At 40.7% G+C, this 19,988-nt stretch overlaps 1 protein-coding gene across 3 annotated transcripts in view; it reads right to left on the bottom strand.

The window, feature by feature from the left end:
• The window catches only part of ABTB2 (ankyrin repeat and BTB domain containing 2), a 135,952-nt gene that overhangs the window by 79,326 nt on the left and 36,638 nt on the right, over positions 1–19,988 (bottom strand). The window contains exon 2 of one of the 3 annotated variants that reach the window (XM_050897756.1): positions 8,874–8,892. The exons of the other annotated variants lie outside the window; for them this stretch is intronic. Coding sequence (XP_050753713.1) covers positions 8,874–8,892 — 19 coding nt within the window. The remainder of the gene's footprint in view (positions 1–8,873; positions 8,893–19,988) is intronic. 3 annotated transcript variants of the gene reach the window in all.

The following is a 19,988-nucleotide window of genomic DNA, read 5'->3' as shown; positions in this document are numbered from 1 at the left end:
GAGGATAAAGTGTAATCAGCAGAGGGGGGGAAAACCCAACCTATTATTTGCTAGGTTTTTTGAGAGGCAAATAACTGACCTGAATGAAAACACAAATACCTGCTTACTGCATTACATTTTGCATCATGAATAATACATACACCTCCCCTCTGTACTGAAAAGAAAACTCTCACTTGAGCTTTCATGGTTACTGTGCAGCTGGAGAGTCTCAAGATTAAATGACATCCTTAGGTTACAACTGGAAAACGTGCACAGTTTTGCAGCCTGTAAGTGAAACAGTTTTGTATTTTAGCTGTTGTCCCGATTCATGAAAAGCATGGAGTGCATCTAGAAGACATTCACTGTCCACAGAGGGAGAGGTCTTAGCAAAGAGAGGCCACGTTCTCAACAGCCAATCTAATCCAAACATCACGATAGCTCCCAACCTCCAAGTCCACAGGCCCACAGTTCAGGGACAAAGCTCCCATAACAAGGTCTGTCACTTGCTGCTCACGTGCAAGAATCACACCATACCAGCAGACTGCATCTCACCAGCAACCACATGCATGGGAATCTGGCACAAACTCCTAGCTGAGAAGGACATCCCGTGCCAGAAGGAATGAGAGCTTTGCCCCCTGTTTCTTCCAGAGTCTATACTACCGGTGAACCTGCGGGAGTAACCCCTACCTCCCTGCCGTCGCTCCAGCTGCAGGGCGGGTGGCATGCCACATCCACAGCACGCACTTCTCGCTGACACTAAGAATACCCCAGCCAGGCTGTACAAGGCATGCACTGAAAAGAAATTTACAGCATGTGTGTAAAGGTAAAGACATATTATTGTGAATCAGAGGCATATGTACTTCACAGGAGCAGAAGTGACCAATACCCACAGGATTAAAAGTATAGTTTAGTTGGGGTCACTTTCTGCACAGACAGGAGTTCATAAATGCCTTTGTTCTTAGTCACCTAGGTAAGACAAATTTACTCAGATGGAACAGATATATGAACAGCAACAAGGATTAATTACCACATAATTAATTAATGGAAAAGTCTGGATGAAATGATAAACCAGTGGAAAGATAAAAAAATTGAACTGTGACATAGATCCTTAGTAAACAGATCCATTTATTACCATTAACAGACAGCACTACTCTGTTTCTCTCTCTGCCATATAAAGTTATAATTAATTATGCAGTACAGCCATTGACACCTGAGATCGAGTCACAATCGGCTATACTCTTACAAGGCCAGACTCTTTGAGAGGAAAGAACTTTATAGATACCTGATACTGTCTCAGCATCTGTTACCTTGGCATAGTATCTGCCTAACACAGCAACCACCTCATGTGGCATGTTACAGATGGAGGAAAAAAAAAGGGGGGGGTGTATTTAATGTCAAAATATGCACTTCATAGTTTATCGTATCCATTTTATGGATAAATACAGCGAGGCACAAGGAGCTCACTGACTCGTGGCAAACTGTTTGACCATGCCCTACTTCTAGCATGAGCTTCCTTTTTGGACTGCAAAGTCCTGGAGTTTGTCAGATAAATACGAGTAGGCTATGCTGCACATCACTTTCTCTCTACAGTGGAAGACGCAACAACTTTCACCTCGGAGAGTCCCAGAAAGAAATAATAAAAGGGCTGTGAGATTAAATCAGCCCAAATTGATAATGAACTCCAGGTTTGTTTTGAACTGAGCTCACTCTTAAATTGTGTCCCTTCAACTAAGTGACTCAGGGGATTGGTTTGGAATCAGGAATGTTTTGAATTGCTACGTTCTGGATTTCATTATTCCCCTCTGGGCAAGTGGATGCATTTGAGAGCCTGAAACTTCATTTGTAGAAATCCTGCTATAGCTGGAAAAGCAGGAATCAAACCAACCAGGATAGAACACATGCTGATGCCTCTGAGTCAGCATTCAAATTCCTGTTCCACTTCAGCATTTACCAAGCCTGGAAGGGGCGAGGGGGAAAAAAATAAAAGAAAAGAGGCTTTCCTTACAGTACCAGCAGCACACAACCACACGTGTGGTATGGGAAACAGTCTTGGTCTCTGCTTTTCAGAAGCTTTTTTCTACATGAAGCAGCTCATTGTACAATATTTACAATTCTATTCCTGTTCCTGGTTTACTCTGTTTCTCACCTTCCTACCAGCTGGTGGCTGTAACTGCTGATATCTCATCAGTCAGGGAGAGGTTAGTATTTTTCCTTTTGACAGGAGACTTGTTGCTGCAAGTCTGATATATTTAACATTCTTTCTACCTGGTTCATTTACTAACACACAATAATTAGCTTCCAGAAACAATTGGCGTAGCTCAAAGGACTTGTTCACTGAGATTTGTAACCAGAGTTTTTAGTCTGAGCAAACACAAAGAAAAAAAAAAAGGAAAAAAGACAGAGCATGTGTTCAAGATGAGACTTGAACCAAAGCCTCAGCCCAGTACAGCTCCTGCACAGTGCTGAAACCCAGGTGATAACAATGAAGGAATGCACAGAGGCAGAAAGCTAAATTCTGCAGTACAAGTGGACCTCAAACGTGATTACAATTATGTGGAAGATGTGCTTCTACTCCTTGTAGCCATTGTTTCTCTTGGCTCAGTCCCAGCAATAGTCATAGAGGTTTTATGGGCAACTCAAATCTAAGATGAGACCAAAAATTAATGGAGATACTGACTGCACACATACCATAAAGCAATTTGATTTAAAAGACAACTATTAGTGCTGCTCTTTCTACAGCTACTTGCCTTCCCAAGAAATACTCAGAAGACAGTAATTAAATCACAACTTCATACTCCTTAAGGAGTTAAGTAAATACACGCCTGTCAGATTTAAAACAGGAAAAGAAAAAGAGTACTTGTTTTGGGAGGGGTGGAGACAGAAAGAATATTCTCAAGCATTCAAAGGCAGAGGTGGGAAAATGAGGTGGTGAGATGGCCCCCAGGTCGTGGTTTGTACAGTAAAGGGCCAAAGCACTAAAGCAAAAACTCTGATAGCTGACTGAGATCACCATCAGGGCAGGTTCAATGGAGAGATTTCAAAAAGTTCAAGTGAGAACAGCCCCTGTCTGGTTAGAGCAGGCAAGTGCTGACTGTGGACAGACGGGAGTTTGAAGACAAAAGTTAAGACGATACTGGGGTTCAAAGAACAAAGAAGCAAGAGATCTTGGTCTTCACCACCACCTCAGACACAGTTTCATCTCCCAGTTGATCACTACCCACTGAATTTTCAAAACTCCTTCCATACAGCATCTCACAGTGAAAACAGTAAATGGCTGTTGTGAACCAAAAAATTCAAGATCTAGCTTTGTCTAGCTCTTCATGTTTTCATTGGTAAAGTAGAGGCAATAAACATCTTGCTACTTCAAAGTGCTGAAGTGCTTTGAGATCCTCATAATGAAAACACTAGGTAAACTACAGTTACAATCTGCTATGCGATCACTATACGAACAGCGCAAGTTTGCTCTCTCAGATTTACAGCTCCTTTACAGATCATTCATTTTATTTTTTTGTGTTACAACTGAAGGAGCTGATGACTAACTTACTGAATGCAGAAACGCTACTGTACTCCTTGGAGTATTCCTTCCTTCATCTCTTTCCCCACCCCCAGACATATGTTAGTAGTTAGAAGCAGCTTGCCGAAGCTCAAAGTTTGACAGAGGAGGGGGGAAAAAAAAAAAAAACCAAAAAAACCCCACCAAACCAAAAAACCCGGGGGGGGTGTGGGGGTGGTGTGTGTGGAAAAAAATGCTCATGTTCAGAACACAACAGAATACCGAAAAAGACCGCCCTTGTCTCTCCAGCTACATATACACACACACTTGTTGCCTCTATATAAGGTTTTTAGTTAAGGTGAAGGAACATCTAACCAACTGAAGCAGTAAATAATTGAAATGGCCCCTATTATATATACACCTGTCCTTGAATAAAAATAATAATTAAATAATGAAAGAACTCAGATTTTGGTAACATACATACACTGTGCATTAGTACGGATCAGAAGGAGTTAGCCCTTAGCTTTAATGATGACAATATCAACACAGTAACTATTGTAGTTTATCCTGCCATTACTGATGCGGTGGGAGTCTCACAAGCCGGCTGAGCCCCGTATCCGAAGCGGTGCGGTACTCCCTAACAGAAGTTCTGAGGAGGAACCGGGAACAACACATAGGACTAGTAAATGGAAAGGAACAATAGCAAACCTGCTGCTAGGAATCCCTGAAAGACAACAAAAACAGCTTTTCTGCCTTCTGATTTCCCTTATGCCAGAGACCTGAAGAAGGCAGAAGGTAAAGAAAGAGGTAGAGGAAAGAGCCGCTGACCTCTCTGGGCCAAGGCCAGGAATGTACAGCGATCAGGAGGCAAATGAGAAGAAAAAGTGTGGTTGGTGGTGAACATGCCACCAAGGCAGGGAATACCATCTGCGAAGTGCTAATTCCAGTCGTCATCGCTGTGACAAAAAAAAAAAAAAAAACAAACCAATGCTCATGAGCATCGAACTACAGGCAGCCGTATACTTTTATACATACCACTTCAGAGCCGTAAGATGATGGGAACCACAGGAACAGACACCAAATCGGTGCCTACTGTAAGACAGATTCATATCTCATTCACTTCCTCAGAAGCATGTCTGTTACACAGACTCCCAGAAACACTGGCATCCCGCCCAAAGAGCACTTATTCAGCCAATTCAATTAATGTTATCATTAAGTCACAATATATCTAATGAATGGGACAGCCAAGTTACTACTTATTATCACAGCGTTTCTCTTTGGAACAGTGTTAGTGACGGGTTGCAGAGAGCAGATTCTGATGTATAGACGGCAGGGAGCGGATAAGAAAAGCTAAAACAGCCTGGACAAATCAGCTACTCTGCTCCGACTTCCAGAATTGGTCCTGGGAATAGAATTGCCACCTTGGCTTTAATTTGCATTGGGCCTACACCAGACTTTCTCCTAGTAAGAAGTGAGTCTGAAGTGAAGAGTTCAACAAAACCAAAAATATTATAGCTTTTCAACTTGTTAATCAGTTAATTAACCAGAATACTCACAACAATATTCTGGAGGCTTTTATATGGCATGCATTTTTTTAAATTTTTATTTTGAAAGAATAGAGCAAATGCACTCAACTCCAGATCACATCTTTTTTCACATCTAGTTCATTGCTTGGCAGCACACATACTGATAAAAATGCTGCCTCTACATGTTCATGTATTGCAGTTACCCAGCGCAGGAACAGCAGAGGGTTCTTAGAGTTTCAGCAACACTTAACAATTTCACTGTTTTCATTCCACTGGGATTGCTTTCTAAAACCTAGTTATCTCGATGTTAATACCCCAAAACAGAAGCATCCTAAAAAAAGACGATATGAAAAGGCTGACATTCCACATCTGCATCTCTCTGGATTTTAGCTCCCTTTGTAGACCCTCCATCCGAGACACCCTAAAAGCTTCATGCACTGTTGTAAATACAATGTACTGCTAAACATAAATCATGGACCAAGATGTTAAGAGTTGTTCTGCTATGGCTGAGGCTTGGTGTGGCAGAAAGCTGTAGATAAGCAATGAAATGCTGACAGGGGAAGGGAATGGAACTGGACTTCCATTCCTGGACTATCACTGTATTACAGGTTGGGAATAAAATCCTGCAGGGTTCATCAGCATAGGTAATGAAGCTTGGCAGAAGCATTATTTATAAGATCTCATGTATGCTTATAATCACAGATGCAAAAAGAATACAGGATTTTGCATTGAAGCTAGCTTCAGACTTTTTTTTTCCAGACATTTGAATGCTCCTAGCTAAATGAATAACTGAGGTATTTCCCATGCAGTATGATTAAGGCTTCATAGCTATAATTTCTCACATGTGGTTTCGAACTTACTGTTTTGTTTAACAAAGGACATTTGATCCAGTTCTCTGATCAAACCCAGCGCCTGGCAAGTTAAAAGCCATGATCAAGGTTGACTTCTTCCTTAACTCTACAGACCAGAGTTCAGGATTTGCCTGATCTAAATAAACTGCACAATCAGAGCAGTTTGATTTTAGGTCTCCATCTTATTTAACTGGCAGAAATACTGATTTTTGTTGATGCTGTTTTCTAGGAAAAATGCTTAGTTGACTGCCGAGCATTGCAGAGATGCTTGCGATAAGTCTAAACAAGTTAGCCTAATCACTGGAAGCACAGTAATTGCAATAGCACAGCACTAAACGTGGGTTAATATACCCCACGAGGACTACCAGGATAAGTCTGCCTCCAAGGAACTGCAGGGCACCACAACTATCCTTCCTCAAATATTCAGGTCAACTCTGGTGTATGCTGCAGCATAGGAACACCTGGAATCCGAGAGAAACAAAAATATTTAAGAAAGGGAAAAGATGCTCATAATTAACTGGGAAGTTAAACTAATTTTCCTTGAGTTTTCCTACTTAAGTTTTCTCTATAGTTTCTGAACCTTCCAATAGTTGTTCTTACAATTACAGATCAGGGGGACCTTGGAAGCCTGGGACAGTATTTTTGTGTTTGTGAACTGAAAATGTGCATGCTACTGCAGCCCATGCATGGAGGGTGAGTCAGTAGGACCTGTTTGCCCCTGCCCTCTCAGGTACTCCAAGGGCAGCTCTGCTGTGCTAGAGATGTTGGTCTTGCCAGTAGGCTGCCCTTGTGCCTCTGCTGGGATAGGAACGGAAAAGGGCAGAATATCCATACCGGTGTTGGCTGCAGCCCTTCAATACTAACTTCTGAGTCAGTCTAGATCCAGATTACTCTACAGATTTTATAACAGATACGGAAAGCTTGTTTGTGTGTTTCTACGGCGTGCATCTCTGATTGGAGCTCCCGGGCATTACTGCTCTATCAGTAATGGTGTCTGAGTCTCTCAAATTATAATAATTGAAACAGACAAGCCTCACTGGGTTTCATCTTCATCTCAGCTCAGGACTTCTTCCTCATCTAGGAGTGCTTTCAGCACTTCCCTGCGAGTCTGCTTGCCAAAGCAACAGATCCACTGTCAGGAAATTCTTCTCCCTTGGTATTCAACTTGAAGTTCCTTTTTGCTTCCTCTTTTCTCTGCTGATTACCTTCCTGGAGCACACTAAGCAAATCCTTCAACATTTACATCTTTAAAATAATATGGCATAATTAACTCCAGGGGAACAGCTTTCACCAAACTACATATATTTATCTCTCTTAATCTTGCGTTATTAATTTAACCCCTCAGCCAGTCCCCGAGTTGTTTGGGTTGCTCCCTCTGAGCTCATGCCAATTTGTTAGCTTTTTTCTGGCGACTGGAACAAAGCTGAGAGCAATGTGGTAGGTGTGGTCTTCCCTGAGCCACAGAGAAAAATCTCTATGGCTAAAGTCCATTCTGAACCATAAAGAACTACAGCACATTAAAATACTTTGTAAATGGAAACTAATTCCCACACCATCTCTCTGAGGAGGGGAAGTAAGCATCTGACCTGTTTTACAGATTGAAAACAAAACATTTTACCTGTGGACACAAGGAGAGGGTCAGTGTGAGAACAATGTCTGAAATTCAGCATTTTCCCCTTAGTCTTGAGTTTAGACCATTTCCGTTGCTCTATAAAACAAACTGAAGGAGCTCCAGAGGGAAAAATTTCAGAAAGTAGTGACTTAGTCCCAATTGTCCTGTAATTCTGCTTCTAGCACTCTGCTCTTATATTATCATATTGGCTCTGCTACCGAGTACCATTTTGCTTCCCAGGGTTCTGACACTGTTACGATACTTGACTTCCCTCCCTCATTCTCATCCATCTGAAATTGTAGTCTGAATCTACAACCCTCTGGAGCCCAATCCACTTAAGCTTTGAAGCAACTGTCAAAATATAGTACATCAAAGCGTAAGACCGAGAACGTGCAACATCTCTGAAAAGCCACAGTGCGAGAGAAATACATTTTTCAAAAACTAGAAGTCGGAGGTGTAGATTTGTAAAAAGAACTGAACATAAAGCAGTTCAGTGCAGGATCCTTCTATTCAGGCAAGAACTCTGTAACATTATAAAGTGTTGGCACCATTCAACTTGTGCTTCATATGTTTCCGCAGCACTGTGTTGTTGTTGGTCTTGACAGCCTAAGCAATGCCAAGTCCTTAGGGAGTGCTGCAATGAAACTGTTGCATGCCTGGCTGGAGAAGGAGCAGCTGTAGAGTGAGACCATATACTAAAGACAACATGTTTCAGCAGGATTTTTTTTTTTTTTTTTAAAAGCCATTTCTACACCTTCTACACGTAGTTTGCTTCCTTTGCATTCTCACTTACACTCTGAGAATGGCTCTTTTTTGTGCCTGTTTCCCGCATGATGACTACTGTACTCCGTCATTTTCCCAAGAAGTTCAACAGAACTTTCTAAAAACAACAGAAGTATCACAGCCCTTCTATATCACCGTATTAGTGACGACTGCAGATGATTCTGATTTGATCTTTGATCTACTAAGTAGACAACCATATCTACATGCTTGATAACTAAATAGGATTTGAATAACCTGAAGCAGTCCATAAGGCATGAGTGCACTTCATCTAGCACTTGCATGAGTTTCCAAAGAGCTATGACAATGTAAACACCAATGCTGAACTAGACACAGTTAAAATCAGTGCCTGATGCACCATACTCAGGCTAACATATATTTCTTTACCACAAATCTTGGTCGCACTCAGCAGTTGAAAAACGAGGGGGGAAAAAATTGAAAAAAGATCTTGGGATATTATTCCAAGATTCAGGAACTTCCAGGTTTCTGCATTTTTAGACTACACTCCGCGGTTTTTAAAACTTCTCACTATCACAGGAGTGAAAACCAACACCTTTTGTAGTGAAAACTGAAGTTATCCTGTAACTTTCTAATTATAGCAGCAATCACTTAAACAAAAAATCCCCAAACACAACTGTCAAAGAAACAGAGCTTACCACTATGTCACAAGAATGACATCATGCCATCATACGGCTTTCTGGCCTTGCAGCAGGTTGCAAGAGTAGTCCCATCTGTTTCTTCCCTCCTCAGTCCCAGGTACTCTTCACAACAGCCTTCTTAAGCATTTGTATATCCCCTGTCTGTACTAATTTGTGAGCTCACACAAGACAAATAATCCTAAGGCTTCCAAAGCCAGCACTTCTCCATTCACATCCTCTTTCCAAAACAGCTTTTTCTTTCCACGGTGCTGTTGCCCAACTGCTCCAGTACCTCCCATGCGCCGAGCTACCACCCAGCCATACAGTGCAGGCATGCTTCAGTCTCTCGGCCCATGGGAGGCCCCACTCCTCATCTTTCTGATGCTTACAACAGGGGACTCAAGGAAAAAAGTGACAGACCTTTCAACCTTCTTTGGTTGTTATCTGGTACCCCCAGAACACAGAGACACCAAGCTATGGAGACTTACAGAGTGTTGACTCTGTTCTCCAGATAGAGTTTTGCAGTGACTGTGGAAAAAGCCTATACACCTTCACACCAAGTATAAAAAGCTGGAAGAAAAAAAAAAATAATAAAAATTGGAGGAGGTGCTTGAGAGATCGTAGAATACCTTCCAGAAAGGCAGAATCTCCTGATGACACAGCCCTTCCAATCAAGGCAAAATCAGACACTTGTAGCATTGTGTAAATTAGAACAGAAGCGATAAATACTCTCAATTCTGTTTCTTAATAGGTAATCGTCATGCCTGTATCTGGACAGGGAAGAACGCTATTTGAGGGGAGATTTCATTTATCCTGGAACCTAACCTTTCCCTGGGGAATCTCTTTCATGAAGTTGAGTACAATACTTCTATTCATTGACCGCTTTTTCCATTAGTTGCTTTGCTTTAGGGGTCCATTCCCTGCTCAGTCCCTTCCTCCAATTCCCCCTCCTCTTCCCTGCACTATCACACGGTCACTTTGTGAGCCATGTTACTTTCTTCCATTCTGTTATCCTTGCAATATATATTTGATGTGCTTGGCGTAAAGAACTGATGTCTGTTTAGATTAAAACCATGTTGTAATTTGGAGGAAAAACATACAAAGCCACGGCTGAGCATGACAGAAGAAAGCTATCCCCAGTTTTGGAAGCTGCAGTGTGTCCCTACTGGGAATAGCCCAGTACCATGTTTATTACGTTAACCAGAAACAGGGGAAATGGCTGAGGTTTCGCTGGTCTTTCCGCTCCATACTGTACAGAGGCCAGTGCTCATTCCCCCCGGCTAGGTAAGGTGAACATTTTACACATACTCTCATTTCTACTTAATGGTTCTTCCATCCTTTCAAATAACTCTCTCCACTCTGGCAAGCATGTGATTTATGGAACCACAGCAGAAACGAATGGATTACACAGCTAATGAATGAATCAAACAAACCCAAGAGGCTAGATCATATGATCAGCTGAATGGGACTGAGTTTTTTAAATGGCACTTCTACTACTTCGGTCTTTGCGCTTGGTTATACTAAGGTTTCAAAGAGCCGGAATCTAGACAGATACCACATTGTTTAAAAAACATGGAATTTTTCAGTGTGGATCTGCCTTCACTGACATCTTTCAACAGCGTTGTCTCCATCTGAATTAGCTGCGATTGATGCAAAAGCTTCCCTACGACAGCATATACAAAGCTTTGGACAGAACAACTTAGGGAGCATTCTCTGTCTCAAATATAGCTATGGCACCTTGCATTTCTAACAAGATACTTCTCTTGGAAAATACCCAGGCCTATGAAATTTTATCTGCTCATATTTTGCCCTTTTAGTAGTAGTATCAGCGTGAACTTCAAAGCTGGCTGCATACAAAATGTACCCTAAACGTGGCCTGGAAAGGGTGGGATACCTGGAGACTCCAGCAGAAACTGCAGACTTTGCCCCAAACTTGCATTCCAACAACTATCTTTGATAAAAGCTTTGCCTTTACATCAGCCTGAAGAAGCTCTTTCAACATCATAGCCTATTAGGCTTGCGAACGTAAAAAAATAAAATAATCTCCCTTCAGACACAAGAAGTAGTAATAGCCGTATATTACAGATACAGAATAAGAGGCAATTCTGTGCTAAGACAATGCAGAAAGTCATTGAAAAACTGAATAACTTAGCTAAGGTCTGCTGCATCCCAGTCTCTTAATTAACACGCTAACTTCACATGACTCAGTTTACAAAATACAAGGCTCCAACATGAGCAGTTAATTTTATGAATTGTGCCGATATTAGGGGATGAGTCCCCTAGCTGTTCTAATTTGGTGTCTTAGGAGTAAGAAAAATTACTTTTTTTCCAGTAAACCTTTGAGATTTTTTTCCTACAGCTTTTGACTTAAGCAAATCATCATTTACAGACACACAAAGCCAGTAGTTGGGTTGGATTTGCAAAATCTTATCATACATGTTTTGATTTTGTGTGACCAAAACCACAGGTGGTCTCAATTCAGGTCTAACTTTATTCAAATAGGAAAGGTGTTTTTTCTGAGAGCGGAATTGAGGATGGTGGTTTAAATACAGTTTAATTTCTAATCTATTTCTGGACACCTAATTCATACGGTGGAGAATGGAAATAAGTCTAAGAACAGTCCAACTTTATTTTATCATACCACAACAATACGGTATAGACAAATCAAGTTAGTGTTCTCAACACCAGCATTTACTTACTGAGCTATGCATACAACTTCAGGCTTACTATCCAATTATTTTAAAAACGTGAAAAATTGTTTTGTTTTGATTGAAAGTGTCTTCAGCTTTTATATCAAATGCAGGCAAATTTAAAATGACAATTCATACTGACATTAAAATCTTTGCCTTTTAAATATAAAATGGAAATGTTTTAAACTTTTCAAATTTTAATTTCACTTATTAGGCCTATGCTCTGAATTTGATGAATACTCATTTTTAGCTAAAATTAAATTGCACTTTTGGGGAATGGACTATTTGATAAATATTGCCTAGCATTACTCAGTATTTCTTCCCTTCTGCCAAAGAAAGGTCACCACAGGGAATGAAGAGATTTAGCTGAAAATTAGTTTAAGACAATTATTATACATCTTTCAGGTTCTTCCCACATACAGGAGAACAAATATTGCAGAAACAGAAGTTGTTCTATGCATATATTTGAGAATATGTTTTGTAGAACAAGCGAAATTCCCAAATAGGACATTGTAGTTCACTTATTCAGCACACGTGCACCAACAGCTTACAAGCTTTCTTCCCCCCACTCTTTTGGAGTTCTTTGGCTTATTCCAACGGAATAACTCCTACAGACCTAAAATTGGTGGCTTTTTTGTTAGTACTACTAAGAGAGAGAAACGTTATCTCTGAGTGGTGCCTTGTGTTGATGGGAAGAGAGAGGTAATCAAACAATTTCAGACATGATACTACAGGATTTGCTTAATTAGACTTTACCATTCTGAGCTGAAGATCATCTCAGCAACTTAGCCATAAATACTTACCAGGACTAGCCTTTTCACTGCCCAAATACTAAACTGTTTTTACTTAACAAGTCTTGTGAGATTCAGCATTTTGATATCAATCATATTTACTATTAGCTACCAGCACTGAAATGACAAAAACTACTTCTATTCTTGGAGTCTAATATAATTGATTGAACCCTGCTCTGCACTTTATGCCATGTGGAAAAGTAAGTGGCAAATAGTATTTCTCCCTTTCTCTCCCCACAAAGCCTGACATTTCATTTCATCTGAGCTTTTTATTGGTTCTCACATCTGGATTATATAAATTTAAAGCACAGTTTTCAATATCTGTGTTGCTTAAGGTTACAGTATTTGACAAATCCTATTCGCCAGGCTGTCAAATTAAATTAACACGGGCAATGGAGGGGGAACAAAAGAATAAAGAGGCTAAGTTTTATTCCCTTGTGTTCAGAAAGTGAGACAAAATTAACCCCTCTGAAGGGGAAGCACCAGCCTTGACAGACAAGCCTGCTAGAGTGGTAACAGGCAACATGACATAAATCCAGAAATTATGTTGGCTGGCATCCCAGAGGTTAACCGGCCTTTATCAGGCCATCAGGTTCCTATAAACAGAAGCCACACTTCAATTACTGGGAGCTTCCCGTCTGAGGCAGTAATACTTTTTGCTGTACCATCAACTAAAGTTTTAACCACAAATCAACAGCAAACATACTAGGTAGGATACATCTAATGCTTCTTTCAAGGATTCTTACTTGCATTCATTCAGAAGCTTCTGAAAGACACTATGAACTCACCAGTGGGCCAGAAAGATTAACTGGTCCCATGTTTGTTTAGCTGATCAGAAGGGTTAAGTCTCAAGGGATGCTCTTCATATCACTCCTTTGAAGATTCTTCCTATGTAGTTGCCCACACAGAACCTTTTTTATCTTATCCTCCAGGGTGGCTTTTGTGCGGACACCATGCTTCAGCAGCCATATGCTGTGGAGGGCACTTATTATCAACAAACAGAAATGCACACAAAGCCCAGAAAAATAGTAACAATAGAAGTAAAAGTCAGAGGACTGGTCTGCATGAACCAGCTTAACTCATAACAGATGCTTAAATCCAGCATAGTGCTGATTAGACTTACAGGTGAGACAAACTCATAACAGCAATCCTGCATGTGACCAGCACTTACTTTTATCTGTTAGGAAAAAATCTTGGATCATAGTCTGCGTCAAGATGGCATTTGAAGGGCTCTGCAGGGGGCAAGAGGGAGAATTCTTTCCTCAGAATTACATAGGGGCTCTGCAATTACTACTGCATTTCTGAGATGAACTCTGGAAATTCATGCAAATCCAAAATCTTCACTAGCGAGGCAGCCAGATCCCAGAGGTGAGACCAGGTGGTCTCATCTTCACTCCACTCTGCCCACAATTGCATTTTTGCCCCCACCGGCTTCCAGCATCCCTCTCAGGTATGGATGGACAGATTCCGTGTATTCTCTCTTCCTGGGTGAAACTCTGCAAGTCTTGTTCAAAACAGAGACTACAACGCACGTACGCTCCATGATGCTCACCTAAATAGCACGAAATGGGCTCAGCACCTGAGTCCACGACTGTCGGTGCAGAAAGTGACAAGACAGCTCTCTAACATTAAACCTTAGCAGCAAAGCGTTTTGACAAAAAGGACTGAAAACATATGCCAAGCCAGTTTCGATTTCTTTCGGTAGTTCAGCTTAACAAGGCTGTCAGCCCAGCTGAGCTTTGGTCACTTTTTATCATGAGATAGAGACAGCTTTTAACTATTTACAGTATATTTGGCTGTCTGGCTCCCAAAATTAACTTCCACGTTACCTGCTTAGAGGGCTTCAGAGAGAGTATGTTCACAGCTATTACGGCATTTCTTCCTACTATCTGCAAGTAATTTTGGGGGAAATGACTGTTTAACTAATTCTTCTTAAGCTCTATGCGAATCAGTATTAAACTTGAGTAACATCTTTGTATCTTAAACATCTTCATCTTCACAGTACATATGTTACATAGACTCCCTATTGAGCAGCCTCATAAAATGGGGACTTCCATTTTAGGAAATGAAGAGAATCACACGGCTTGGTTATCAGGATTTTTTTGTTGTTATTGTTAATAAAGTACGTATATGTACAGATTGAACCTTCTTGTAACTTCATGCAAAGAGTTAAGGGAAGTCACTTGACATGGTATCATCATTGTCAATTTGACCCAAGGGGGGGGAAATAAAAAAAAAGCTGCATAATAGGCTGCTGTCGTGATCCATACTGCCAGTGCAATGCTGAAGGGCAACGATGATTGCTCCTTCCAGCTTACAATTTGGAACATGCTTTTGCTTATCTCAACTATCTGCCAACAGGAAACATGCATAAATGTGATCATCTAAACATAGACATTGGTAGATTTTTTTTTTTTTAAACCACCTCTATGGCAAATCTAAGGGACTGATAGGCAGTAAAAAGAACAGAGAAAACATGCCAGCAGTGACACTGTTCCCCTGAGACACAGTAAAGCAAGACATATCTGTCATGAGATAAAGGATCACAAGAAAAGTTTTAGATCTTTTTTGTGTGTATACATATATATTTGACACCATACTGACAGTCTTGTTATATACAGTCGTCATGATGTCAAAATGGTACCAAGGCTCTCGAGAAGCCCTGAGAAGAACTGGCATGTCTCCCAATGATCAAAACCAACTCTCAGCTGAGATCAGTTAAAGCTACAGCCACTCCTTGGGTATTTTTCTAGGTTTGTAACTGTGACATGAACTGAGAGATGAATCACACTTTTTGTCCTCTCAAGTTTCTGCTTTTACAAATAACATATATCACACTCCCACTTCCCCCAGACCTGTGTATTACACTGAGTCATCTGAAACCTCCAACAAACCAATACTCATTAAATCACTTTAGATACCTATTTTCTCAATAAAAAAATGACAAGATTCAGATAGCACGCGATTGGGCGTACAGTTCAAAACTGAGCAGTGCCAGCTATGGCTGAAATCACAGAAGCACATCATCTCTGTCCATGTGCGCCTACAGGGACGTGACAGCTACCAGAAGGTGTTTTATAACAGATGTGTTTCACAAACATTTACCAAGGGCTTTTTATTGGCAAAAGGCCGTACTAAGGAAGAGACAAAGAACAAAATAAACCAGCAATAATCCAATACGCTAGTATTTGCAAGTATGTGGAAGGGAGCTACGAAAAGGTAGAAGAGAAGTCAGTGAAGAAAGGGAGCCGAGAAGGAAGGAGAATAGCATCTGAGCAAGTCTTAAGAATGGAAAGAGGATTTAGGGAAGGTCACTGAGGTCAGTTCAGATGAAGGGCACTCAGTTTGCACGAATGCAATGGGTTTGGAATTGTGCTGAGAGGGAAGCCACTGAAGACTCCTAACTATGGAAAAGCGAGATTGAAAATGGTGGGGGAAGAGTGGAGAAGTACAGCTATGCTTGGAGGAGGGGAACCTCAGAAACGCAAGCAGCATGATGTAAAGGGTTAGTGGCTAGCTTCCACCTCAAGGAGAGCCTTTTGGACAGTGTTTAGCATCATTTCTGCTTCCTTAAACTCCAAGCCAGAATTAGCGCAGGCAACATTTTTGAGACCAAAGTATCAGATTAGATTTTTCTTTCCCAAAGGGAATATAAAGTTAAAAACTGACTTCAAAAAAACGCAAGATCCTGCTTATTTCCTTATCAGTAGTTTCTTATCTTTGCAAGAGGGAGCGGCTCTCCACCAGTGCTGCATTCTGAACTTAGCAGCTGGGAGGCCCTGCCTCTCACAGATACTGCGCTTCAGATGCTACAGCTTAAGCTCCTGGCTGTCGAGTTTTGCTTTATGCATCGAAGACCTGCCTAAACACTCTCCTTTGGATCTCTCTTCTACTCACTGCAAACCTTTTGTGTCAAGAAGCATTACTCCAAATCTTACAGAATCCAAGAGACCTAGTTGACACAGGTAAGGACACAATAAAGCAGTGGATCAGTTGTTCAGCATCTACTTCTCTAAAGGACTGCTTCTATCCAAGAATCTGAGCCAAGAAGAGAAACACTTCAGCTAGGAGTAAAACGAAGACTGTCAAGCACCCACAGAAAAACAGCTGATCGATCGGTATCTGAAATCGTTGAGGATGTAAAACTTCACAGTGAATGAGGCAGATCACTCAAGCCAGATACAATCAGAAGTTACTCCTACGCTCTGGCATGATGGATAATGTTACACAAGGGTTCTTAGGAACATTAATAAAGCTCAACATAACAATCTCTTATCTGTCCAGATCAGCAATTCTTTGGGGGCATTACATTCGCTTGACAAAAGAGAATCTCTGTCTCCATTAGATCTAGAGGAATATAACATAAGAAGAAAAATAACACATGGCAACACTCATACTTGTTTAGAAGGAAAGACTTAAAAATGAGATCGTTTAATGGACTATTTATTCTAGGGCAATTTATTTTTCCATTAAAATCAGTTTTATCGTAGATCACTCAGAGAGGAAATCAGCCTTTCCCAAAGCAACTAGAAAGAGCAGAAGCATAGAAAGCATTATGATTATTCAACAAGGGACTAAACAACACAACTACAGAATAATAAGTTTTGGAACTTAGGAATGACAACAACTGCTGGTCCTGAAAACTATTAAATCTAAATGTGGAAAATGAAGGAAGAAAAAAAACCCACAACACCCAAACCCAAGAACAACCTGCACTCCTACCCCTGAACCCTGAGCAGCAGTACAAAGCAGCGCCACATGTCACAGCAGCTACCCCTCCTGCACGTTCTCTTCTGCACTATTATCGGTCCTGCTGTCACAGGATCAGCAAAGGGAGAAGGTAAGATTCGTTCTTGTGTGGCTACCAATACCAAATGCTGCACATATGGCAGAGTATAGTAAATAAAAACCTGATCTCATCAGCCTCACTTTGGAATAAAAGTTTTTTTCCAAATCTGCTTTTTGTGGTTTGCTCCAGTCCTAAGGGAAAACCAGGAAAACACACATCCTGCAGAAAGAAAAATTAAACCATATTTGAGAGGGATTGAACCAGGAGAAGAAGGAAGGTCAAAAATGCAAGGAAACAATAGAAAATATTCCTGCTTTTGAAATGATCCATATACCAGCTCTTTATACTACAATGCACAGATGTCACAAAAGCTAAGTGCAACACCGTTAGGCATTTCACATTTCTCCTAGACATTTATTATTTAGACATCATTTCTCTTTTATGGCTTCCCTGGAAGGTCGAGACAAATTTTCTCCCATCACCTCCAAGGCCCAGGTTGGTAATGAAACACCTACCCAACAAAATAATTGCTGCATTATATGCTGTAATGCTCCATTTGAAAAGGGGAACATGAAATAGCTCTATCCTTCAGGGAGCAGGGCTTCCACTTAGAATACCAATAGCTTTCACATTTCTCTCATTTTTTTCTTCCCGTTTTGCAATATCATGTATTTCTGGCTAGAGGTTATACTGAAAGAAATCACAACAACTTCTACACTTTCGATCCTTTTCATTGATCAGACCTGAAAACTGAAAATTAAGAAATCTAGTAATTGTAAGGGAAAAGGCTTATGAAACAGACTTGCTAGGGAAAACTAGAGTTTTATACAATGATTAATAAGATTTTCTGAATGTTACAGTAAAATTCAGTACTAGTAAGCAATAAGCCCAACCTTCTGGTATGTGCAAAGGACCAAAAAGAATTATCCATGTGAATTTCCTATTCTCTATCATTAGTCAAAGCACAGACTCTGCTCTTGCTTACACTGTTGTGGCTCTGATTTCTCTCCATTTACAATTTTCACTAAGAAGCCTGGAGTTTGGCCTTCATATTTGTATTTTTTCCCTTGCGTATTAATAATGTACTATACTAACATTAAACTGCAGCTTCAAAAAAACCACACTTGTGCACATTAATGAAGCCATGAGAGGCAGTTTATTATCATTATCCCCTGATTCTGTAACTGAACAAAAGCAAGCAGGTAAGCACAAGGATTTTTACCACAGCCATAAAATATTTTTGCAAAGACATGCTTTATACACCAAGCTAGGATTGTACATTCTGATTTCCAATGGACAGTCAGCTCATATTTGATAGCATGATTTTGACTTTTTTTTTTTTTAACAACTTTTACCACCATGTATGTGCTCAGGCCAGTTAAAATGAGTGCTCTGGCACAGGGAATTTGCAGCCTCATTTGAATAGCTAGGAGGAGAGAATTTACTGGCGAGCTCTCTCTGGATTGTTCAACGTGAACTCCTGTTTGTGTGATACCTCTATACTTGTGTTGCTGCACAGCTGCCCTCACAGCCACAGGACTGGATTGCCCTTGCAGTAAATGGGGAAATGCTTAACAAAGACAGATGTAAGAACCAGCTACAAAGCAAGGTAACCTGATAAAGCTCTTTTTATTAGCTACTGTAATAAAGAACATTGATCCGTAGAGCTCCGGCTCTTGAGTGCACAAAGAGTGAATTTCTGTAACAGTCCCCCTAAAAATGTACAAAGGTCTGCTAAGTGTGGCTTTACTCCTCCCAGAGATAAGAATTTCTCTGGGGAGCTGTACCAGACTGGCTCTGCTCACAGGTTCGTGATGGACCTAGTAGGGCTATTGCTCTCCTGAATGTGGAAAATTAATTTCTTCATTCTACTTTCCACTGTCAAGGGGCAGGAGGGTGATACAGAGAGTATTTATGACAGTCCCCAATTTTAAGTACCATAACATGTTTGTTACTACACACTATTTTTGCAGTATCTGTTCCCACCATAAATACAACTTGGTCCAACAAACCGTAACTTTCACTGACTTAAGGTTTGATTCTGCAGTGCATATCCCATCAGGTTACCTGTAGGGACTACTTCCATGAATAAAGCTAAAGGATAATATCATGCTGTATAAATGCCTTGACTTCAAACAAAGTTACTCCTGATCTGTATCAAAGTGAATGGAAACAAAGTGGATCAGAATGAGCTGAGATCTTGCATAAAGCTTCTAGCCAAAAAAAAAAAAAAGTCCACTACTTCATGTATTATGAATCAGAAAGATTAGATTAGTCCACAGGAGTTGAGAGGATAAAGCATTTGTTTTCACCCTGGAAATTGCAGTCTCCTGCTTGTTGAGTCAGTCACCAACTCGAAGAGAGAAGCATTCACCCAGAACACTAAGCTGGGCTGCAGCAGGCTTCTTCCTGCTTGTCCGAGTCAAATAAAGGTGTTTAAAGACTTGTTCCACACCCTCTGATAAGAGGTTACACTGCAGGGAAGTTTCACGTTTATCTCCTTTTTCTCTAGGAAATACCCATGATGTAACAGATGCTCAGTACTGCAGGTAATGCACTGGCAACGAGTGAGTCAGTGATACCACGGATGTTATATTTGCCTATTCAAATTCCACCCATTTCAGTGTTTCGACATGCAGTGCTATAACCATACAGGGTAGTTCACATCCAATAATACAGCATCAGGATCTCACCCTGTAGGTGCAAACTGATGTTTTAAAAAGATCCTAAGTATGCTGTATACTTAAACTAGATGGAATCAGAGTTTATAACCTAAGGTCACAGTTTTACATTATGCTGGCTGCTGTTGAAAGGTGAAGTCCTATTTTCTTCTTCCCTG

This window comes from Gymnogyps californianus, chromosome 5, assembly GCF_018139145.2.
Source record: "Gymnogyps californianus isolate 813 chromosome 5, ASM1813914v2, whole genome shotgun sequence".
Lineage (NCBI taxonomy): Eukaryota > Metazoa > Chordata > Aves > Accipitriformes > Cathartidae > Gymnogyps > Gymnogyps californianus.
This window is presented reverse-complemented; position numbering and strand designations above follow the sequence as displayed.